At 36.7% G+C, this 24,074-nt stretch overlaps 5 protein-coding genes across 5 annotated transcripts; 2 read left to right on the top strand and 3 right to left on the bottom strand.

The window, feature by feature from the left end:
* Positions 1-1,618: 1,618 nt before the first annotated feature.
* Positions 1,619-3,731, bottom strand: LOC147559701 (agamous-like MADS-box protein AGL80). The gene is made up of 2 exons (XM_086657857.1): positions 3,181-3,731; positions 1,619-1,881 (listed from the first exon to the last, which is right to left on the bottom strand). Exons 1-2 carry the CDS (start codon positions 3,724-3,726, stop codon positions 1,819-1,821), a joined length of 609 nt encoding a protein of 202 aa, XP_086513983.1. The 5' UTR covers positions 3,727-3,731; the 3' UTR covers positions 1,619-1,818.
* Positions 3,732-6,396: 2,665 nt separating this feature from the next.
* On the bottom strand, positions 6,397-9,089 carry LOC147559700 (putative transcription factor At3g04930). Its single transcript, XM_086661599.1, has one exon. The coding sequence runs from the start codon at positions 8,915-8,917 to the stop codon at positions 7,598-7,600; it is 1,320 nt and encodes a 439-aa protein (XP_086517725.1). The 5' UTR covers positions 8,918-9,089; the 3' UTR covers positions 6,397-7,597.
* Positions 9,090-12,255: 3,166 nt separating this feature from the next.
* Positions 12,256-13,227, top strand: LOC147559699 (Rubredoxin-like superfamily protein). The gene has a single exon (XM_086661600.1). It carries the CDS (start codon positions 12,380-12,382, stop codon positions 13,028-13,030), a length of 651 nt encoding a protein of 216 aa, XP_086517726.1. The 5' UTR covers positions 12,256-12,379; the 3' UTR covers positions 13,031-13,227.
* Positions 13,228-16,915: 3,688 nt separating this feature from the next.
* LOC147559698 (40S ribosomal protein) lies at positions 16,916-18,743 on the top strand. Its single transcript, XM_086661601.1, has 2 exons — positions 16,916-17,214; positions 18,421-18,743. The coding sequence occupies exons 1-2, from the start codon at positions 17,067-17,069 to the stop codon at positions 18,561-18,563; spliced, it is 291 nt and encodes a 96-aa protein (XP_086517727.1). The 5' UTR covers positions 16,916-17,066; the 3' UTR covers positions 18,564-18,743.
* A 401-nt stretch (positions 18,744-19,144) lies between these two features.
* LOC147559697 (putative polygalacturonase) lies at positions 19,145-23,267 on the bottom strand. Its single transcript, XM_086661598.1, has 6 exons — positions 21,721-23,267; positions 20,924-21,247; positions 20,705-20,825; positions 20,447-20,621; positions 20,262-20,332; positions 19,145-20,162 (listed from the first exon to the last, which is right to left on the bottom strand). The coding sequence occupies exons 1-6, from the start codon at positions 21,736-21,738 to the stop codon at positions 19,465-19,467; spliced, it is 1,407 nt and encodes a 468-aa protein (XP_086517724.1). The 5' UTR covers positions 21,739-23,267; the 3' UTR covers positions 19,145-19,464.
* Positions 23,268-24,074: the final 807 nt, after the last annotated feature.

Here is a 24,074-nt window from a genome sequence, read left to right as displayed (position 1 = left end):
CTAGCTAAAAATATATTATGAAATTAACTTGTGTTGTGTTCTGATGCCACACTCCTAACAAAAATGGAAGTCGGTAAGAATCAAGATTACTTTGTCTGTTTCACTACCAAAAATCTCAAGACTCTTCAATCATATGGGTTCCCAAGTCCTAAGTTGGTACTGGACTAAAATTTCACCATACTCTTTAAGATATGCTAGGATTTTGGATTATTATACCTGAAATTAAAACTTAAAATCAACCCAAATATTTTTTTCTACAAGATAATTGTTTTAAACCCTATTTGTTTTCCCCAAAGTCGTTTCTTTTTAAGCCCTATTGTTTCAATACCTCGATTCTTTTCCAACAAATTTCTAAAATTGTTTTTTCAAAAATCATTTTTTTTTTGTCGAAACTATTTTTCTAAACAGCGCTTTTTCTCAAAAACGGTTTTGAAAAAAATGATTTCGAGTTTGAAAAAATGGTTTTCAAAACAACAGTTTCATTGAAAAAGAAAATTGTTTCTTATAAAAATGAAATTTAAAGAAGCCTTTTAAAAAACACAATTAATAATAAATCCTGGTATTCTTATGTGTTTAGATTAGCTGCAAATCAACTATACTTTCAAAAATCGCAGAAAAATAGTCCTAGCTAAGCCAGTCAATGGATATCTGAATACTCGACATCCGATCCGCATCCGTATTCGAATTTCAAAAAGATATCTAAAATTTCGGATACGGATTCGGATATTTCTTATCGGATATCGGATACGGATACCCTCATATTCGATCCGATAAATATCCGTATCCGATAAGTAATATAAAAAATTAATAAAAATTTAAATTTATTCATAATATTATATAAAATGTATGGTTGAGATTTATTGTTTAGATCTAATGGTTAAAAATTTAAAGAACAAATTTGAAATTTTGTTAAAGTTTCGGATATCGGATATTATCCTATATCCGTTAATATTATCGGATTCGGATTCGGATTCGGATATTGATTTATAATATCCATCGGATAATTATCGGATTCGGATATTCGGATAGCTTATCGGATTCGGATATTCGGATAGCTTATCGGATTCGGATACGGATATGCCTATATCCGATCCGATAAGCTACTGTTTACAGGCCTAGTCCTAGCCTATATTCCCAATTTGCTTGGGTTTCAGAATTGGAAATTGTCTTAACATCGCGAAAGGGTTAATTCACGTCCCTCCTTATTAGTTATGACTATGTTCTCGTTTGGCCTCTTATATATCTATCGTAAAGTCTAGTTTGACGATATTTCTAACTTGCCTTTATTTATCTCTCTCCAACTCATGTCTTTCTTTTTCTTCATCTCATCTTCAATGGACCTTCATCAAGAAAAATCCAGTTTCCAAAAAGACACATAAAATAAGGGAAAATGGAAAGAAGAGAAATTAGAGATCTCTCTTCTCTGCCGACGAGTAAACAACAAAAAATGTGCTTCTCTCCCCACTTGAAGGGAACCAGCAAACGATGTTCTTCTTTTATAGCGAAGGGGGTGGAAAGGGATTTCCCTTTCCCCGCGAAGGGGAATGTGTATGGGATAAAATCCTTATATCAACAATAAAGGCCAAAAAAGACTACTAGATAACTAAGGAGCTAGCCATATGAGAATTAACTCTAAATAATTAAAATGCAAACGAAAACATATCATATGAATTATAGTCTAGAAAAATTCATAGGATTTATCAAGCACATATAATGATTCCAATGTGCATAAAACAAGCATAGAAACAAAACACTAAACTAAATAGATATCTAGCCCTCTTATTGCATGGAGCCAATACTAAAGCACCTCATCCATCATCACATTCCCTGCTTCAAGGCCAACAGAGCTTCAGCCATCTCAGAGTCATCCAGCTTCTTACCCTGCATTTTACACCATTATACCATAGTTCCACAAACTATAAGTATATAAATGACAATGGAATTTCCACTTGGTTGGAGTTAGGTTTTATATTGTGAATTCAATATAAAGCAGGATGAACAGTAACATGTGATATTTTTAGCACAATGACATCATTTATGTTGGGGATTCTGTAGGCATGTGATGTTTTTATGTAAACATTCACGTTCCCAAAGGTCGTAGTTTTGTTATTTACGTCTTATCGTGTGAACTAACTCATAATTAGCTTACATGAATTAGACAAAATACTCTACGTGTATTTATTGTTTAAATTTAATTATAGATAGAAAATACACTAATTTTTACCGAATTGACGTGTACTTGCTACAAATGAGTTAAAATATGGCATAGGAAATAGGGCTTCTATTGATGGAGGTTTAATTTCTTTTTGCTGGTTGAGGTAAGAGATATCTCTATTTCTCTTATCTAGGGTTTCAATTTGGAAGCCCCCCCGATTTTGATCTAGGAGTCTGATTTTGGGGTTTAAGACACGGAGGGGCTACAATAGTAATTGGAAATTTTTGGAGGATAGAGACTGTGGTTCGAGGATAAATGGTGGCTTTAATATATATGTATATAGATATATACAGAGAGAAGGATAAGAAGAAAGATAATAAGGTAGCTGACGGATCTGAGAATGTGGTTTAATACAGCACAACACAACACGTTGACCACCACTAAAGATTTGAAAGGGTTTTTCTTGTTTTGTTTACTTTGACCCACATGAGTTGAAAGGAATCGAGTAAGAAAAGCCAAACAACTAGGATTTAGAGTTGAGAGTTTAAAAGTTTTGAACTAGAAGAAGAAATTATGCTTCATGGGACGTTGATCAAATCATATTTGGACTTGGTTGTTTCTTTTTTTTTTTTGAGAGGACTTGGTTGTTTCTTGGGACGCTGTGATAGTTATAACATTGTATTGTATTTTGTTTTTTGGATGCCTAATCTGCTTTTTTTTCCCTTTTTTTATTCATTAAGGGGATTAAGTAATTTCATATTTAATAATAATTCAATTTGTCCAAAAAAGAAAAATAGGTTAAGAATTTGTTTAGAGATTTTTATAAGATATTGAAGAAGATAGATCAAGTGATATAATGATGAAAAAAAATTAGAGGGATGTCTTAGTATGACTTGAAAAGTTAGGTTAGTCATAGTCCAAAACAAATGTCCATGTATCCCCAACTTTGGGGAGTTCACCAATCTCCTTTCCAAAAAGATTAATAATAATAAATAAATAAATAAATAATTTGTCATATTACAGACCTGATCTTGAGTTTCATTTTGAGTTTCCAGCTGGGGTAGGGGTGGGGGTTGTGAAGATGAAGATCCTGCTATCTTATGAATGACCTGAAGCTCTGTGATCATTGTTATCTTTTCCTCCATCATTGAACTCAAATCATTCATATCATTATAACTAACATCATTCAAACTAATCTTCCCTTGGAAAATGTTACCCATTAGATTTTCCATTTCCATCATCTTATTCTTTTTTCGTAGCTTGTTCAGTTCATCTCTAGCTTCTTCGATCTTCTTCTCGAGGATAACATTTTCATTGTTTATCATTTTCTTCGTCTGTTCAGCCTCCGGCAAGCTCTTGAATTGATTGACGACACGAAAGGCTTCCGCCAGGTTTGGGCTTACTTCAGGTTGTGGGTTGTTCTCACCATAAACAATAGCAGTACCTGATAAACCACAGAGAGTAAGGAGCTCATCCATCTTTTTCAACAAACCACTCTTTCTTTTGTTGAAGGTTGTTCTCCTTGATGTTTCTTTCTCAATGTATTCCATTACATCTCTCTTCTTCCCCATGGTGTTCTCTAGGAAGACTATAGTTCATTTGGGTCATATATATAGGGGGGGGGGGGGGAGAGAGATAAGAATGAATGAATGAATGTGCCAAAAAAAAGAAAGAACAAATTAGTGAGTGGGAGAGAGAAAATATTTGGTTAGGACATTCCAAAGATAATTAATGTAAACATAACTGTTCATACTTCTTAAACACAGAGACTAGAGTTCGAATTTTACTGTTTCCAAAAATAAGAATTATTTTTATTTTTCTAATTTAGAGCTAACGTGTTATGTGTTAGGGATTAATCATCGTCACGAGACATAACAGAGATTCTTAAGGAGTTGTATTTACGTTAAGATTTATGATTACTATACTTTACGTTGTTCGGATCCCCCGCTTATGTAAATTAAGAGGGTTTTTTTTAGAAAATTTGCCATATTTGTTTGATACTTACCAAAAAGCAAGGGGTTGGTTCAAAAACAATTTAAATCTCCTATTTGAAACACTTATGGTGATGGTAGAGATGTACAAAGAAGTGCTCAATGTGTCAAGGTTGGCAGGCCCTATCTATGATGGCTTTGGGTTTCTTTTCTTTCATACAATGTATTCCCCATAAAAGGAAAATATAGTTTCCTTTTAGGGTTTAACATACCATATATATGCTACCTTCTAGAAATCGGTTTCCTCTTTAACTTATCTAATATAATTGGAAATGACTTTAATAACTTGAGGCGTTATTTTGTTCTTTAATACCAGGGGCTGAATATGGACAACTGAAACTATACCTCAAAATATTTTGGTTGGACCCAAAGCTACTAAGGTTTAAGGGTTTTGTTTTTTCGACAAAGACATGAAATGTAAAAAGAGAGGGGTCCCTTATTCCTAATCCTATTACTACTACATTCATTCAGTTTGGAAAGATGAAACTGTTCCACTAATGGAAAATTGGAAATATATCTTTCTTTATATGTTCCTCTACTAATTAGCCATCCGTTTGAGAATTTTGGGGTCGGATGAGGGACACTTGGTATTAAAGATACTAAAGCCAAAAAAAAAAATCGAACCCTATTGGGTTGAATTAATAGAGATAGCCATGACCAGTTAAAACATGATCATTATGTCGCTACTAGAGACGCATCACACACGCTACTTTCACGCTCATGTAACTATGTACGTGTGTCCAAGTGACGTGAATAGATACAAGTTCAACGAGGCTTCTTACTTGTATATAGTGGTTGACAACGGACCATGGCTTGTCGACACAATGTATCAAAGATTTGTTGCGCGCTAGACATGCAATTCGTTTGCCACAACCATAAATTATTTGGATGATTGGATCATGTCGTGGTGTGTTTGGCAAACAAAAGTTTGGCCACACCCCGGCCCATAGCAACGAGATATACACCTCCCTGTTGTTGTTTTCTTTCGGTTGCAAATACACATCTCCCTGTTGTTGTTGGGTCGTTGAGCGCAAGGCACCTGACCTCGTGTTTTGCAAGATTGTTGTTGGCATTTGGGGGCATATACAAACTCCATCGTGGACGCCCAATTGCCATGTCACGATTCTTAATGGGATGTGATGAGATATTTTAATGTTGCTTTTAAACAACTAGGTCATCTCATTTTCGTGTTGACCTGCCCTGTTTCAAACCACTACTTTTATACCAAGGAAGGCTCTTACAATTGAACGGTATAGGAGATAAACTTTACCTCTCACTTAATTAACAACTTAATCATCTACCCATGTTAAATTTGATATTTGAAACATCATTGTCTCATTTCACGAGGAGTTCGATCTAGGCAAATTTAAGCTCTAAATCAAGAGCTGAATGAAACGAACATGACGGACAATAAAGCTAGAACATCGGATGAGTAAAGCCAGACCAAAACCTCAAGAAAAGCTACAACATAGGATGAAGCCAGACCAAAACCTCAAGAAAGTTCACTTCTAATGCAAATTGCAACTTTTTTTTAATATTGACTACATTGGTTATTACAAAGCCATTGATACATCGACCCAATGTGATAACTGATAAGCATGATAAATACTGGCCTAAAGCCCGACAAAATTAATGGCCTAAAGCCCGACGAAATTAATGGCCTAAAGCCCATAGAAACTACTTTATTTATACACAAGTTCAGTATTCCTTGATCTGCACTTCCATGAGATCGAACGTGGGACCTCCGCACTGCGGAATAGATGCACTTACCAACTGGGCTACCCGATGTTAGGCTACAAATTGCAACTATATATATATATATATACAAGAAGGGGCCTCTCTGTGGTTCTATCTCTTTAGGACACTAGAGAACTAGCACTTTTTTTATTCAAGGGTTGTGCCTACGAGCAAGTCAACAAGGGAGAGATTCAGGGTAAGCGACGTTTGGTTATGAGAGAGAGACTCGAATAAACCCCGTCATTTTCTTCCTTTGGCCTGCTTGCCAAGAATAGCAGATAACTGCAGTGGGTAATTGGAAAAGGAGACCGCAGGGATTTTGGCTAATAGATGTGTCTTGGATAGTTGGTACAACCTTTCTATTTTGAAGATAGAAAGAGAGTTGTGGAGTATTATCCCACATGCAGTACTTTGGGGTATTTGGAAATTCAACAAGGCTAGGCCAAACCCCTAAAAGGGAACCGTCCAAACCGCCTGAAAGAGGAACCCACGTTTCGAAAACTATCAAAATTGTAAGTAGCATATTTTTTATCTTATCAAGTGGAAGTCACAACTAAAAACAGAACCAAGAATACTATGTAGTGACTCTAGGTTATCTTCACCAGATGGCTATTAGTAGAATAACGACAACTTCGAATACATATAAGACCACAGCAGGGCCGAATAATGAAATGTGCGCAGGCATCTGCCAACACCTCGCATCATCGCATGGGTCGGCAAAAGAGTTGCAGGATTCAAACATTATCAGTTGCTTTCAATCCTTGAGTGATGAAGAAACCTTCGGTTTCAAAGAGATGTAACATAAATGAAACAACAACCCAGAACATAATAGAAGAATAGTTATATTTGCTCCTCCCCAGAACTTTCACCATTTTGCGTATTTCCCCGGCACCAAGACAGGACTGACATCTTTATAAACAATTGAACTCTGAATATTTGGTTATCCAAACTCTAACAGGTTTGGCATACCAACAAGCACATTAAGCATTTGAACTCAACTGCTTGTCTAAGAAGCGATGATACCTCAATTGGGGGGTTTCTGAAAGAACCACTAGATGGTTTAACTAGAATTTTCGACCATCAATTTAAGCACAATCAAGTCCAACCATGTATTCATTCACATCTAAATTCTAACTAGGATTGAGATTTTGAAGCTCTAGGCCATCAGACATCAGCGGAACCGATAATCAAACTCAACATCGCTAGCTAATCGTAGTGAAGCCCACTTCTATTCGGTCATAACATGGTTAATGGTATGGGATATTGGGATTGTGGACCAAGACAATTTCACCCTCTTGTCTTTTCCTCTTCGGATCAATCTACGTGCTTATATTGTTCAACGAAAAGATTAAGAGTAGGAAACTCTTAAAGATCGATAAACAAAAACCAATAATCACATGGCACAATGTGGAACAAGTAGGAAACTCAAACCAACTACTGCAATGTTTTTTATAGAATCTAATCTACGGCTTCTCATCACCCATCAATCTTCTCCACATATATATATTCAATACCTAAAACTTGGGTTACATGAATTTTTATTGATCAAATGGATAAGCCATTGTTTGAAGCTGTTATCTTCTATAACTTAAAAACAAATATAAAGTAATCTAACCAAGTATTCCTCATTATAAAGTATCAAAAGATTTATGAAGTAAACCAAAAACATCAAATACTTACGGGTATCGGAAATCACAGCAAAACCACCCCTTAATCAACTACTACTACTACCCATTGATTTAAGCTCCACTAATGTCATTTTAATTTGATCTTGAACCAATTCAATTCGCTTCGAGTATACTTCCAATTCCAAAATCTGTTGCTTTCTCCATTTCTCATCCACCTTTTCTCCACCCAACAAATTCATTGATGAACTACCTCCAAAATTTAGAGGTAATGGGTTCAGTGTCATTCCTCCTAACCCTCTCACATTACAAGGTCCATTAATGGCAGAATTAAGCAACTCTTTAAACAATGGTGATAAACAACTTCTTATTGTATCTTCAATCACACTTTGAATTGATAAACCCACTGGTACATTTGTTTGATTTGATAAATTTGAAGGATTTGATAAATTTTGTTCTTCTACTACCTTTCTAGACCTTTTTCGAGACCTGGGTACTTTCTTCTCTGAATCATTAACATCCATAGAATTATTAACAACCCCATGATTACTAATTTCATTGTTTCTATTAGGGTTTCCTCTTTCATGTTCTTCAACACCTCCAGCTTCCCCAAACATGACTTTTCCAGTATCACTCCAGATCTTTCGAGAGATTTCAAAAGTAGCTTGATCATGAGGACTCTTAAAAGAGAAATCTTTACCTGAACTGATTCGACTAATAACATTTCGATATTTCTTCTTTAACCTTCTTAGTTTCTCAACAAGTTGATTTTTATTAAAATCAAGCTGTAATTTAGTCTTGATCTGATCATAGAAAGGTGCTATATCATGATGATAAGACGAATTCTTATGCCCTTTTTGTTTTATATAGTCAAGAAATCCTTGAAGAAGACCTATTTCATCTTCATCTGTCCATAAACGTTGAAATAGTCGTCTTGAATCATCCAAAGTTGAGGGCTTTTTCTCTTCTGTTGTTGTTGTAATAGTGGTGGGTGTTTCATCCATCCGTTGACGTTTTAATTCCGGTGAGAAATCGGAAATAACAGGGGAAATTGAGGGAGCGCCGGTGGGTGTGGTGGTAGAAACAGAGACAATTGGGGTGTTTGCGACGGTGGTGGTGGTGGTGGTGGTGGGTATGGGTAAGGGTAAGGGTAGTATATCAATAGGAGGAGGAAGAGTAGAAGAATCAGAAGGAAATTCTGATTTGATATTAGGGAAATCAAAGGAGGTAGAAGGAGAATCCAAATTGAGATCTTCTTCTTCTTCACCGTCGTCGTCGTTGTCGTCGGAAGAGGAGGAGGAGGATGATTCAACACCTTCAAGGTCTACATCTAATTCATCATCATCGAAATCATCTTCATTAACTCTACTCAATACGTATGGATCTTCTTCTTCTTCGTCGTGTAACATTCTCTGTCAAATTTCTAGAGAGAGAGAGAGGAAGAGTTTGTTTGGGCGAGAAAATATTTTCTAAAAGAAAAGGAGGGGGTGGTTTGGGTTTTGCCCCTGATTTGAGGGAGGAAAGGAGGGTTTGGTGAGAGAGTCTCTGTTTTTGTAACTTTCTCTCTCTAGGATTCGTGATTTGGGTGGGACTCGTGGTTTGGTGTTGTCACGTGTGGGGTTAAGCCCGCCTGGTTAAGTTGAGGTCCACCCAGACCGGTTCACGAGTATTTCCTTCCTCAACAAGCGGACCAATTGGCTTTCTTTCATCCCTTGACTTATGATTCGTGGCTTCCACAACCTCTAGACGATTCGAACTCATCTTTTTTTTTTTTTTTTGAAACGGGAGATTCCATTAATCAAATAGTGTCAAATACACAGGTAAATGACAATAAAATTAACCACGATATTAAACTCTAATTAGTCCCAGGGACTAAAACTTCATAAGCCAACTCGTGAGGGGCAGAATTGGCAATTCGAGGGCAGTAATGGAAATTCACCCGCCTGTCTCTGGCCTTGACACGAATCATATCTATTTCATGCTTCAGCCTCCACGGGATCGATTCCTGATCGTTCGATAAGAGAGTGACCATGACCCTCGAATCCCCCTCTATGTCTACATCATATAAAAGAAAATCTTCTATCATCTCCAACCCTAATCTAAATGCCTTCATTTCACTGTGTAGGGCAGAAACGGGATGAAAAGATATTGTTCTTGAGCTAATAACTTCACCGATGGAGTTTTTCATAATCGCCGCCGCAGCTGCTCCTTCAGTTCGGTAAGCACCATCGACATTGACCTTTAAACAACCTTGTTCAGGCGGAATCCATCTTTGTACCTGCACTTCATCAACAATAAACACTGAACTTAGTAAGTTAGGGTTTTTGTGAAGCTCCATTTTCGTCATCGACCATATTTTTTCAAGTTGAAGATTCTGGTTGTTGAAATAAGCATCATTGCGGTTCTTCCACCATATCCATAGCAGATAAGTGTACTTATACCATATTCCACTTGCTCTTTCTCCTTTATTTAGTAGATCCTGCAAATTAGTTATAGGATCTAGTCCTAACTGCAACAGATCAGAATCATTAGTTATACCAATAAGTTGGATAAATGACAGACATGTCCCAAATATGATTTTATAGATGGATGTATTGGGGAGACAACAATATTTTTCGGGGCTTAGAAGAAGAAGAAGTTTTTTTAACTAGTCATCTAGTTGGTCGGCGGCGGCAACTGGTTACTGAACAATAGAAGAAGAAGAAGAAGTTTGTTTTAACTTGTCATTTGGTTGGTGGACGGCGACAACTGGTTAAGGCCTTACCGGCCAATAGAAAATAAAATTATTTTTGTAATGAAGGATAAAAAAGAAAATACTATTAACTGTTAAGTCTGACTGACAAAATCATAATTTTGAAAGCCAAACTCAAATGTTGGACAAATAAAAGGACTAATTTTTTAGTTGATCACAAATTGGGAGTCGAAGTGGAATTAACTCATAAGAATCAAAGTATCCCTTTTCCTCCTCAAAAAGCACATTCCATAGGTCGTGTTTGTTTAGTATTCTTTTATTATTACTATTATTATAATTGTAATAAAATAAAAAGATTACCTGACACCACAAGCTTTAGTTGTAGTCTATATTGTTCCCGCTTTAGACACTTCACACAGGTATGATGTTATGTTCTTGGCGAAGGCTCCAAGAGACCCCCAAAAGGACTCGACACTTACTAAACTTGAGCGTACACATATAGCCCGAGTTTCGAACACTCTCATGAGCCAAGAACAAAACCCCTTACCTGTATGAGGTGTCTAAAGCGGAGACAATATCGACAACTGTTAGGGTTTGGGGCGTCAAAAATGGTATCAGAACCGAGGAAGCTCTTCGCTGAAGCTAGGGATTGTGATAGTCTCACATCGCTCACGAGAGTGTCTGGAGCATAGGCTATAGGCGTACGCCCAAGCTTAGAAGTGTCGAGGCTTTTGGGGGGCTCGTGGAGCCTTTGGCAAGAAAAAAAATCACGTACCTGTATGAGGTGTCTAAAGCGGAGACAATATCGACAACTGCTAGGGCTTGGGACTCACATACACCATACTTAGAATGACTTATGTAGTTCATAAGGATGGATTATGTTCATAACCTGTATCAAACTTTTATGATGACACGCATACACCCTTACCACCTTAAATAGTGGTGTCAAATGGGCGACCCGTCGGTCCAAGTTTGTCCCGTTACAATCAACATGTCGAGTCAGGTAGGACTGTCCCATGGAACAAATACTCATGGCTCAACCCAGGCCCGAGCTCAACCCTATGTAGTCACGAGCACGGTTGGGTCGGAGACACAAAGTAGGGAGGTCAGTAGGAGTAAGCTCGATTTCTCGAGCTCATACATGCCTGAAGAGAACAACGATAACATGAACGGCCCGACAGAGCCTAAGATCCACGTTTCACACACAAACCATTATGTGTCAGAAGATACACACTCGTCATATATTATCTAATCAAACAGTCGTATCCACGTGGCTATTATCAAACTCGATGTCTTATCACCGCATCATCATAGTCGTGTTCTTCTCGGTCATCCTGACGTATATATGCATATCAGGTTTGACGTAAAAATGGATTGAAGTTCATCTTCTACACTTAAGACTTTTGAATTATTTTCTAAACTGCAAAAAACACCTCACTAACTTGGCGTCGGAGTGTCGTCTTCGTTTTCTGCAAGCTTTGTCCACCTGAATCCAGTCGAAAACATCAATTCATCATCTGATCAAGGTCTTTCTTGATCATCAAGAATATATTTGAGAAAACCACTTTCCGACATCATCGATATGAAAAAGAATAAAAAATAAACAAAAAAAATGTAATCGGAAATAGCCTTAAACGGACCACCCCGTCGGGTCCTTCCTAGTGAGTCGGGAAGTTGGCTCGGTCCTAGCAAATCCATAGGTTGCTCTGGGCCGTCAAAATGTCGGTTGAGCATGGCCTGAGAAAAACTGGTCAGCACGAGTTGAGCCTGGGCCTCCCGACCCATTTGACACAACTATCCCAAAGGTATTTATATATCTTAACCAATGGATTTCTACCTCCACTGTATTTTGATCATGTGACCTCCAAATTTTGGGAGTTGATGCATTCCTGCTCGAGCAAGACACAAATTCATGTTTGTTTAATATTTATGTCAGTGTGTGGAAACAGGGCATCCAAATGCAGCCTTGTTTGCTTGGCTATTCCATTGGTCACTGGTCCACCACTCCACCTTATCTAAAATCTCTCAAGGAGAAGGCCGTCTGTTTTCTGCATGAATGGCTCTTCTCTGTCCTTCCAACTCTAAGAGAAAGTCCATTCAAACCAAACCTGAAAACCTAATAAAACCTCTTCTTCTTTCCTTCTGATTTAGAGAGAAAAAGATAGCAAAACATCCATCAATGGCTTCTGCAACTGCAAGACCCACCTTCACTTTTCACCTTCACACCTCCCACTCTAAGCCATCATCATCACCTTCAAAATCAAAAACCCATCTCACAATTCCCACTCCTCAACCCAAGATCCCCCTAATTTCATCTCTCAACCAACCCCCCAAGCATCAATTCACTCCAAAATGTATTGATGTCTCTCAAGAAGACAAACCAATCTCTCAAGATCCCAATTTACTCTCACCCTCACCTGAACTTGAACCTCCACCTCAACCTGAAACTGAATCAGAATCTGAATCTCCCTATCCGGAAGAAGTCATATTCGATAAACGTCGACTCGAAGAACAATTTGCTACATTAAACACTGGTGTTTCAGAATGCAAATCTTGTGGTTACTTATATGATGAATCAGTTGGTGACCCATCATATCCAATTCCTCCTGGATTTCAATTTGATAAATTACCAGAAGATTGGAGATGCCCAACTTGTGGGGCAGCTAAATCTTTCTTCCAGAGCAAAAGTGTTGAAATTGCAGGATTTGCACAGAACCAACAATTTGGATTGGGTGGAAATGCTCTTACTTCTGGCCAAAAATTGATTTTAATATATGGAAGTCTTTTATTGTTCTTTGCTCTTTTTCTAAGTGGGTATTTTCTTCAATGATATTAACAACTAGAAAAGAGAAGAAAACATAAAGGTAAGGTTTCCATTTTTTTTTTCTTTCTTTTGAGGTATAGTTTTTCTCTATGTAATTTGTGTTTCTTATCTCCAAATATATGTAAAAGTAGAAGATTTCTTGCATATTATTGTGTGCAAGATCCTTGTTTTCTTTTTTTAATGTTTATGAATCTAAATGTGAAGCAATGGGATTGAACTTTGGACCAAGAACCAGGGACTATAATCTGCCCATCCTGTACTTGTTGATTTACTTAGCTTCCTAGTTATAGGGATAGAAATTAGAGAAGCCAAGGGAGAGTAATAAAGAATATGATTCCATTGATGGAAGTATAGAAGGTTCCAAGATTTTGACAAAGGCTTCTACCAATGATGAGTAGTTTCTAGCTCAAGAGAAAAGTGGTTGCATTGGTTGGCGTCAGTCTCGTCAATTCAAGCCGAGAGGTTGATTAGGTAATGATTACAAGCCAAATGTATCGAGTGGTTAAGTCCTCTGAGGCAGAAGCTGCTTACCCTGACTGCATTCCGGGCGAATGCAAAACGTTCGCTCAAAAGCTTTCGGTATCATATTCTAGGTTTAGGCAAAATCAAATCCAAAAATCAAAATGACAGGTTCCGGAGGAAAGGATGAAGAGACGTACTCTGAAGTTTGGCAGTGAGGGCAAGCGCCAGATAGAGCACTGAGCAGAGTGGGGAGTTTGTCACAAACATTTAGCTTGGACAAGCATACATTGTGATATATGGCAAGTGTGGCATGCCAAAAAGCGAGATGAAAAAGCCGAATGTAATTGAGTTGGTACTGGTACTTCAAGGCAAGCTTATTAGAAGGCAAAGTTCCAAGGCAACAGAAAGAGCTAGCTCGCTCAGTAGTCATGTAATAATACTATTAGCTCCCTCTCAGTTCTCACTACAACCACATAGCCATAGGCATTCTCGTAAGCTATGGAAAATCCAATCTCGTATAAGCGTAGTCCAATCCAAGAAATCAAAAATGCACTGTGGACCTCAGGAACAACTTTTTTACATTTCATGCTTATAGGTTCTTCTTCTGCAATTTCTTAGAGAAATGCATCCTCTTGCTCATCTTTTTCCTATAATTTTGATGGATGTCATCGAAAGCTTTCATATGGCATTTTAGTGCTCCACGTAGGAGCCAGGAGGTGATGTGAATCGGTAATGCTTAGGCGTTGAAACGTCTCCAGTGCCTTCTACCGGAACAGAAGACGGAAGAAATTTTTTCAAAAATCATGTACTAGCATGAATACGAAATCAATGGCAATGTATTGGTTAAGAATGAAAAATATTAGTGGCTTCATGTAAGTAAGGGCTTGTCAACAAAAACAAATGTAAGGGCTCTTCTAACATGTCCCTCGTAGCAAACTCAAAAGAGTTTGAGAGACTTCGATCTCAGTTTGGGAGTTTCTCAATTTTTTGGAGCCTCTTGAGTTCCCAGTCTCAGTAAAGGCTGGGGATGAGGGACTTCCCACACAAATATAACTTGATTTGTACCGGTATAATGTAAATGTTTGAAGCTTGATTTCAATTTTCAATTAGGAAAATGATAGAGTGACTTAGAAATTGGTACTTAGAGAATGACATGTTTCCTTATTTGGAAACAAAAGCGGTCCTCACCGTAGTCAAACTTTGAAAAAAAACTTGTCTTTTAGTGAATTCCACGTCATTATCAAATTATTGGCTTCTAAAACAAAAATTCTTTTTATCCCTCCATTTTGTCCCTCCTCCAGCCCTCCACCTGTTGTGGTGATGTCTCACTGGAGCATATGCTCTCACCATTCTCTCTCCCTTTGCTTCATGCTCAAGTGATACGTTGCCACGTCAGGTGGAGGGTTGGGGGAGGGACCAAATGGAGGAATGAATAGAATTTCTCTTTTCAAAAGGGGGATTTGAATTTAAATTTGACCCGATATTTGAGGAGTTGAGGGATTTGAATTTGGATTATCCCGTATATTTGAAAAATAGAAGTTACTTTGTTCAAGGATATTTGATGGATCGTGTTTCCAATCCTTTAGATTCTTTATGAGAAGTTTCCTGCTTACGGGACTCTTGAAGCTCAAGTTTAATAATTATACTTAAGATATAGGATTCAGGATAACAGGATTCAGGATAACAGGATTGAGATATCAGACCCATTTACTCGGACCCCCTAGTCTTCTCTCAAATTCCCAGGCAGACCTTGTTGTATTTGAGTCAAGTCAGCGTTTAAGCACTTAGGATGTTCGTACCGACCCCACAGTTCTGGCCTTGAGTGGCAGACCTCTTTTTGAATCAACCTCCATGTCGACACTTTGGATTTTTTTATCTTTCTTAACTTATCGACTGTATTCAATTGATGCCCATTTTTTGAATCATCAAACAAGTACCAATTATTTTAGTTCTATTTCAGGTCATCGAATGGTAAATTGTAACAAAGTAGGTGGTCATGAACTATTTAAGCGTGACTATTTTGAGGAGAATTCTATTTTTGATGTTGAAACATTCCGAAAGCGAGATTGGGTGAGTCATAACTTATACATATCTTCAGTATGGTGGTTGGCCATAATTCCTATTCTAAACAAAAGAAGGGAAAACACCTCCCACATTAAAGGTTTATCGCGTCATCAAAAGATAATTCTTATAATAAGAATGATCGTTTATGGAACGGCTGACAATTCAACGAACAAATACATTCGAATTGGAGAGACCGCTACATCGAATCTCTTAAAGAATTTGTAGTAACAATGGTCAACATGTTTGACCCTTAGTACTTAAGGTCTCCAAATGAAACTGATATTTCTAAGCTTAGCACTTGGTGAACAACATGAAATTCCAAAAATGTTAAGGAGTATAGATTGCATGCATTGGGAATGAAAAAATTGCTCAACCACATGGCACAGACAATACATGGGCCATTATCAAAACCCAACATACATACTTGAAGTCTCTAATCTATGGATATGACATGCTTTTGTCTGGTAGGATCATACACAACGTTCCAATGAAGGAAGCCATTTTCTTTGTCAGAACAGAGAATGAAAGAAAAAAGAGTAAGAGAGTGGAAAGATAAACAAATGGACTTATTAGTGATTACCGAAGGTATAGTTGGTGATTGGAGGTGGTAGTGGTCCAGGAGAAGTGGTAATGGGAGGAAAGGTGGAAGAAGAGGATCTAGAAAGAAAAATAAATTTTGGTCGATAGCCGTCGGTGGACGACATTTGCGAGAGTAAAGAAAAAAAGATAGCAAGGTTGTGATGGGAGAAAAAAAAACTCGTAGCTCCCAACTTTAGGCCGCTGATTTGGGGAAATAAGAAAATCATCAGGGGAAAAAGTGGAAACTTCAAAACACATAAACCAAACATGCCCTTAAAGTCTCCGGTCGGAGTTAGTCGGTGACTTCGTTCTCTCTCCTGTCTCTCTCTATCTTCTCTATATCTACTCTCTATCTTTCTTTTCGCTCTATAACTCTGAGGAAGGGCGGAACCCCTTCGCCGAAGATATAGAGATGGAGGAGAGAGAAGATGAGAGTTGCCGAAGATGTTGAAAATGTAGTCGGGTTTTATTGTGGAGATCACCAGAATTTATGGTGGAAGTCGCAGGTGTTCATGGTAGAAGTGGGAGAGGAAGAAGTTGAAAATATAAGGGTTTAAGTATTTGGAGGAAACAAAAAGTTTCAAAAAAAAATTGTTTCCACCCAAAACTTTCTACTCTTGAAAATTTTTTTTTTCTCAAATCGCCCACATAAAATGAGATATGTGGAACCAACACCGCTACGTTTTCGTTCGGTTCGGGGATAAACGTCCGGTCCCCATGTTCCCCAACTTAAAATCGGCTTTAGGCTCTGTCACGGTACCAATTTCTCCTCTCTCTCTCTCTCTCTCTCTCTCTCTCTCTCTCTCTCTCTCCACTTCTGTTAACTCAATAACCTAACTGTGTGAGATAGAGCTGGGTATAGCCTCTGTTAATCTGTAAACCCATTCAATCGGAATACCTAACCCTTAAATTGAATTGGAAAGAAGAAAAGGGGAGGATGTCTTTGAGGCGTACACTTGGGTTATCAGATGGGGAACTGATGAGAGCGGATGCAAAACCATGTTCCAGATTAATGAGACATACTGCTACTGTTTTCACTTTTGGAGGTGCTATGTCTTTTTGGATTCTATGTAGATTGCATTATGGTATGTATCTCTATATCTCTCTCTATTCAATTCTATGATTTTATTTCACTTTAATCTTCCTGCTTTCTGTTCCATTTGCTCTATTTAGGAGAAAATTAGATTACCCATTTCTCATTTTTAGATTTGAGGGTTAAACTTTTCTACTGTTGTTGAGTTTTGGGTTTGTCAAATTGTATTCTCAGTTTAAAGTTTGAAATTTGAAGTAAAGTTCAAGAATTAGTATCAAAACAATTAGTAAAACAAGGAGTTAGATATGGTCCTTCATAAGAAAATTTTTTGGGTTTCAATGAATTGTTGTTTATTCTCACAAATCATACAAAAATGATTCAAAGATGAAACCCTATTGAAAATCTCACAACTTAGATATGGTCATGAGCTCTAGCTACTTGACTGCACAATATAATCACCATGAAGCACCTTCATAAGATGATAACCAAAGACTGCATCTCTGAAAAGATTATTATCCGCCGGTGCCTCATGGGTCTAACCCCTAAACCCTAAACAGCACGAGTTAAGTCCTTAAAAGGTTACTTGAAGATATGCATTCTTGCTTTAAATGTACTTCTTTTGTGGCAAAACATGATTGATTTTAAATATGTCGTATAAATAGGATATAATGTTTAAAGCTAGTGATAATGACTTTCTCATATGTCCTCGTATCTGCTAGTGGATGTGTATATGCCATATTTGTTGGTGGTAACCTCTCATAGTCTCAAACTAGTTCTTACTTGGTCACTTGCTATTCCTTGTGCTGCTTTTGGCATGCCCCAAGTTTGATTGGAGAATACAGAGTTCATATTGATTGAAAGATTGGAGCACTTTATCCCTCTTTCATAATTTTTTGTTAGCTTTACTACTTGAGATTAAAGTATAGTCATAGGTTTTAGCTCCTGAATTATGGGTAGCCAAGTTTGTTAGCTCTTTATCTACCTCTTTTGCCTAGATTTCGTATTTTCTGTTGTTTTCATCCGTACATATCTGAATTGGAGATCATGTGTTTATGCTTTGATTTTGATGAGGACATGGGATCTTAATAGTGGTAAATAGCAAGGAGATGATAGAATTCGAACTTTTGAAGTTTGATCTTCTTGAAAAAATTTAAACTGAATTTAAGTCTAAGAGAATTGTAGTTCATAAACTTTATTCTTGCATGAACTTTGCCGTCCATTTTGCTCATTGATCATTGGCTTTTTGTACTTTATGCAGGCCCAAGGATAACTGTTCCAAGGAGTCTAAGGTGGGCTGCTTGTGGAGCAGTAACAATGAGTTCAGGCACTGCTTTGTTGGTTCGGCTCTTGTGTGCCCAATGTGAACCTCAGAATATAGCTGCATTTGATAAAAGCGAATGACAATCTGTTTCTCGGTGTGTGCGAGCCTGTACGTTTTATATATAGAGATACTGAATAGTTAAATGCAAACTCATGTTTCACCTTTAGGTGTTTGTTTGTTATATTTCTCGTCACACGATCCATGGATTAACTATGATGATTTGGTTACAATTTTAGTCAATAAGAAAGATGTTTTGGTCATTTTGAGAACCCTTGTTTTCATGTTTTTGTGAGGGTAGTTTTCTAGTTCTACATCAAGGTGTTTCCTTGTGAATTGATTATAATCTTATTGCTCCTCTTCTGAGAACCAGAAAACTTCCTATATTCGGAATGTACTGACGGATCTCAACGTTGTCTATCTTTTCCTCTTGGGGTTTCGACAACCATTCTTCTTTCCTTTTGGCGTTTCATGTGAAATCATTCTTTTCTCAGACCTAATGATATAATATTTGCTTTCCGAAAAAAAAATAAACTCTTTGATATAGAAGGCTCTAATATGGGGTGGCAAACAAGGGTCAAGTTCCCCGCGACCTAGTTTTCTCGACAAAACTCAGATACGCCTGTGTTGGTTGTCGAATCGAGTAATTTAACCTTCTACCAAATAACTTGGAAATTCACTCTTATTACAATTTAAATTTTAAGAACATTGTAGTTTCACCTCACTGATGAATCACTCAAATATTTTCATTTTTGCTACAACACAAAGTTATAATAAACAAACATCTCTCTAAACCATCTCTCAACAGAAACTCCATTGAACTTTTGACTTGAGAAGCTCATTCCCTTGGTGACGAAACCAACAACAGAAGTTATATTCAACTTGGCAAGAATCAATTAAACTAACTTGTATATCAGGATGAGGGAGAGAATCAAGAAGCATTCGCATGAAACACATTGTTTTCGCCATGAAATCACAGACAGTTCAACGTCGAAGAAACCAAGCTGCCGTATTTTGACTCGCTACGTTCTTTAACTGATTAGAGAGATGATAACAATCTGAAGAATGGTCTGGGTAAATTCCTTGACTGAGAAGCTCACAAGGTTTTGGAGAAACCAAGTGAGAATACCCTTGAATATAAGAACAGTTCCAAGGAGATTTCTTGGTTGAATTCAGAGTAATATTTGATAAGCAAATGTTACTAAATTTATCACCTTTTATACCCTCTAAGAGACCTACAGTTTTGATGTTATCTCCTGTCACATCTTTGATACTGATCTTGTCAATGGTGGGTAAGGCATTTGGATCATAAAATTCATCTGGATGCTCGCCATATTGGCCACTGATTCGAATAGCGATTTTCACATTATTCATTGTCAAGTCTGAAATATAAATGTTTTTAACGTACCCGCCTCTTCCTGGAGATGTTTTTATTCTAATACCGTTATGTGAATTGAAGAAATGAAGGTTTTCTGCACGAACGTCTGATATCCCACCAGACATTTCACTTCCGATAGCGATTCCAGCGCCTAATCCAGTTACTCCAACTAGTCGACGAATTATAATGTTCGAACTAGGACGTCCATATGAAATTCCATACTCGTCCCACCCACTTTTGATACAGATCAGATCATCTCCTGTGCTGATATAACAATCTTCGATACAAACATCATCGGACGAGTCTGAATGTGATTAAATTACATGGGTAGGAGTCAAATGGAGTGCTTAAGAAACTTGAAGGACGAAAACTCTTATCGAAAATATGTTGAAAGTGGTCTTACCTGGATCAATTCCGTCGGTGTTTGGTGAATCAAGAGGAGCAAGTATTGTGACATTCTGGACAAGAACTTGGCTGTTCATCCAGCAAAAACAATCACAATTCTCCCCCTAATACATTAAAATCTTCATTCTGCATAATGTTTATATATAGATAAAGGCAATTCAGTCCTTTTCAGAGGGAACAAACCTGCAATATACAGGATGGATTGTCCAAAACGGCGAGTTCAAGAAAGTCAAGTTGGAGATCAGTACGTCGGTTGAGTTCACTAGCTCAACTAGATGCGGACGAGTATAGTTCAATGTTCCTTTTCTGAACCAATCCCACCATACACTCCCTTGACCATCAATTGTTCCATTATCACCTAATCAATAAGCGCTCGATGTCAATACCCGCGTAATCATTAAAAAAAATAGAAAAAATATACTTAGAACCAACCGAAGTCACCTGTAATTATCACATCTATCAGATTCTCTCCGTAAATGAGACTTCGATGCCGTGCACCAGGTAGTTCTCTTCCTCTGCCATATGACGGCAATGGATCTACGATTGGCCAATTATCAGAGTCCTGAAACAAATAAGAGTGTTTAGGTGTAAGGACTCGAAAATGAACTTTTGCAAATTGGTGGACTAATCGAAATCTATGTAAAGATGAGGAGTTATTACTGTCGATCCGAGAATCACTGCATCTTTATCTAACATCAAAGTTAGATGGCTAATGAGTATGAACCCTCCTGTTAACCATCTCCCAGCCGGAACAAAAAGTTGAGCTCCGCCTTTATCGGCGAACGATTGAAGATAGAAAATTGCATTATGAAATGCTTTTGTATTTAGAGTAACACCATCTCCAACTGCACCAAATTCAGTGATGGTAACACTGTGAGGTCGAACATCTATCGGGCTTCTATGTCTGCAATTTGTTCCGTCTACGAAAGCCCATGGATCTTCACTAAATGGGAAGAAAACTAGCACTAGAAGCACTTCCACTAGCTGAAGATCATTTCAATTAGAGTTTCAAGTTAGTGTACTCATAATGTACATTGTCAATTTATAAACCCAGATTCAAAATGTGAATTAAATGTTCAAAATTTAGTCGTTTTGAGATGATAAAAAGGTTAGAATCAAAACCCATAATTCTGATTCAGAGTTCTCATGAAGGAAAAGATGGTTCTGAGTCTGAACTACATTTTAGTAATGAAAAAGGAAGAGTTCAGAGAAAAAGAAGAAAATGAATAAACAATTCAAAACCCATGTTTTCAAGATCATATAAAACAAAAAGGAAAAGAAGATCAGAACAATTTATGTGGTAAAACCCATCTTAGAAGAAAAAAAAACAGCTTCAAACAAATCATGAAAATTTTACAAAATTGAATGTCATTTTAATTCAGATCTCATACAAAAAGAGAAGTGAAAGAACACAAAAAGGGAAGGAATTAAAATAGAGTGAAATGAAGTTTACTTACAGTTATAGATCTCTTCATGTGATTAAGATCTGTTTGAATTCAATCACTTAAGAACAGCTTTCTCTATCCTTTCTCTTAGCAAAGTAAATAAAATTACAGAGATAGAGACCCTTTTTAGAGAGAGAAAAATGAATGAAAGTTTGGGTTGGTTTTGAATGAGATCACAAACAACATATAAGTGTGATTAGAAATGGGGTATTTGAGAGCACCACCTAAAGAAAATTATTGAAAGTGATCGTTTTTGCCTACCAAATAACAAACACTTCTGGTCCCAAATAGGACCCCTTGTGTCATTACCTCTTTCTCTCTCTCTCTCTCTATAGTCTTTCTCTATTTCTCATACAAAAATGAAGGAAACCCAGAAAAAGATTCTTTCCCAGAGAGGGAAAAATGATGAAATTTAAGAGAAGATGAACTTGGGTAGGAGAGAGAATGGTGTTTGATTCTAATTGTGGAACTGTTAAAATCAGTTCTAGAGAGAGAGAGAAAGTGAGAGATTTGATTAGTGGGTTTTAAGCTAATCTTGTTAATAAGACATTAGAATCTCATGTAAGATTCAATTGATTAGTTGTTGAAAAAATCCATCAAAAAGCTGTTAACTTTTATTTTTCTCTGTTTTTTCACTCTGTTTTGATTGAAATTGAAATGAAACTAGAGTGAGACAAATATTTTTAGTAATTTGATTCTTCCACTAAGAAGAGGAAAAAAAGTATAATTTAAAAATGATCTCTTGATTTGCTTTCTCATATTGACCAAATTACCCTTAATAATTTTGGTATATTTGACTGAAAAACTACTCTGTTCTTTACAGTTCCCTTGTGCTTTTTTTGCATACCAAAATAGCAATTTAACAATAGAGGCAAAATGCTTAGGACCACCTCATAATCAAGTAAAAATTGATTTGTGAAATGACTATAAATATACAAAGACACACATTTATTTAACTTAGTGGTTCATAACTAGTTGGGTTGCCCATTTCTGGTGCAACCCAAACCGTTTAGATGGCATGTTAGTTAGACACGAGATTTTTAGAAATTGAGAAATTTGGTGTTAGTTTCAGAAGTTAACCAATTTTAAGATTAGATGTAGGAAACTAAACACCCTACTAAGCTAGAGAAAAGCGTAGTTGTGTAACTCTGTGTTACTGTGTGAATAAGATTAGAGAATAGAAAGTAAGAGAAATAAAAAGCGTGTTCAGGGACCCAAACATACCACTTATCTACCAGTACTTCAGAATAAATAAAGTGCGATAAAACATAAGTGGGAAAATTGTTACACAACCCAATACTCACAGGATTGTTAGATACCAAAGTTTAGAGGTAACAAGTTTAGACTCTTTGAGATTTTGTACGTGACTATCAAAATTGTCAATGGTCCTCGATTAAAATTCATATTGAGCACTTCTACGATAGATATTTCTCTATATACTATTTTAGTGTGTACAGGGCAGACTGAGCATTTCCCAAATGTAAAAATAAGATGAAGATTTAGATCATAGAAAAATCAACATGAGGAGAAGAAAACTATGAAAAAAGATGGGTGGATGTATTAGAAGAAATAGAAAGAAAAGGACCAAATAAATGAATATGAAAATGAAAATTTGAAAAGGGAAGGACAATAGAGAAAATGTAGCCATGGTACTATGGTAGGGTTTTTGTGGTACTGGCTCCCCACTTGGGTATCCAATGCATTGTTATCAATTAAAGGGAAAAAAACAGTACTAGGATAGTATTTTAGAGGAAGAAGATTACCATCTTTAAGAATGTGTATTAGCCCTACTTGTTTTTAACTTTTTATCCTAACCTTTCAATAGACAACAAGGGTAACTAGGTGCAAGTGAGACTCAAACTTTTTTATTACAATGTGGATTTGCTATAGAAATGATAATTTTTTTACACAAAAAAATCACAACTTACTTTGAAAGGATAAAATAGTAGATTTATTATGTACATATGGAACATTTAGCAATATAGTTTTACTTTCAATTTCAAATCAAAATATTATAACATAATACTTTTTCTGCATATGTTATTTAGATTTTATAGAAATATTGTTTCCTTCTCATACAGTTATGATAGTTACGTATATGTGAGATCTATTATATAATTCAAATCGGTATTTGAGTTACAACAAATCGAACTTCAAGACTGTCAATTGTGGTTTAAATCGTGTCATCAAATTTAACAAAAATATAATCAAATTTTTCTCAAAGAGATTAATGTTATAACATGATATGAGTTGAGACCCGAACAATATACACCAGGCTCAACTTGAAGCAAGCTATATGTGAATCCGAGAGCAACATATCTCTAGTAGGGTAACAAATTTAGGAAGGGTTAAATATTCTATTTGTA

The sequence above is a fragment of the Eschscholzia californica genome, unplaced genomic scaffold (genome assembly GCF_041429995.1).
Source record: "Eschscholzia californica isolate CP2 unplaced genomic scaffold, dmEscCali1.0.p SCAF_2, whole genome shotgun sequence".
Taxonomy (NCBI): Eukaryota; Viridiplantae; Streptophyta; class Magnoliopsida; order Ranunculales; family Papaveraceae; genus Eschscholzia; species Eschscholzia californica.
Note: the sequence above shows the minus strand (reverse complement) of the source record. Positions and strands in the feature narration are given on the sequence as shown.

Bases quoted from the DNA above. Each gene is read 5' to 3' on its own strand.
- LOC147559701 (XM_086657857.1), bottom strand. From the start codon at position 3,726: ATGGGGAAGAAGAGAGATGTAATGGAATACATTGAGAAAGAAACATCA. The intron at 1,882-3,180 runs GTCTGTAATATG...TGTAAAATGCAG, and splicing joins AAAATGAAACTCAAGATCAG to GGTAAGAAGCTGGATGACTC.
- LOC147559700 (XM_086661599.1), bottom strand. From the start codon at position 8,917: ATGTTACACGACGAAGAAGAAGAAGATCCATACGTATTGAGTAGAGTT.
- LOC147559699 (XM_086661600.1), top strand. From the start codon at position 12,380: ATGGCTTCTGCAACTGCAAGACCCACCTTCACTTTTCACCTTCACACC.
- LOC147559698 (XM_086661601.1), top strand. From the start codon at position 17,067: ATGTCTTTGAGGCGTACACTTGGGTTATCAGATGGGGAACTGATGAGA. The intron at 17,215-18,420 runs GTATGTATCTCT...TACTTTATGCAG, and splicing joins TCTATGTAGATTGCATTATG to GCCCAAGGATAACTGTTCCA.
- LOC147559697 (XM_086661598.1), bottom strand. The intron at 20,622-20,704 runs GTGACTTCGGTT...CTTATTGATTAG, and splicing joins GATAGATGTGATAATTACAG to GTGATAATGGAACAATTGAT. The intron at 20,163-20,261 runs GTAAGACCACTT...AATCACATTCAG, and splicing joins CACCGACGGAATTGATCCAG to ACTCGTCCGATGATGTTTGT.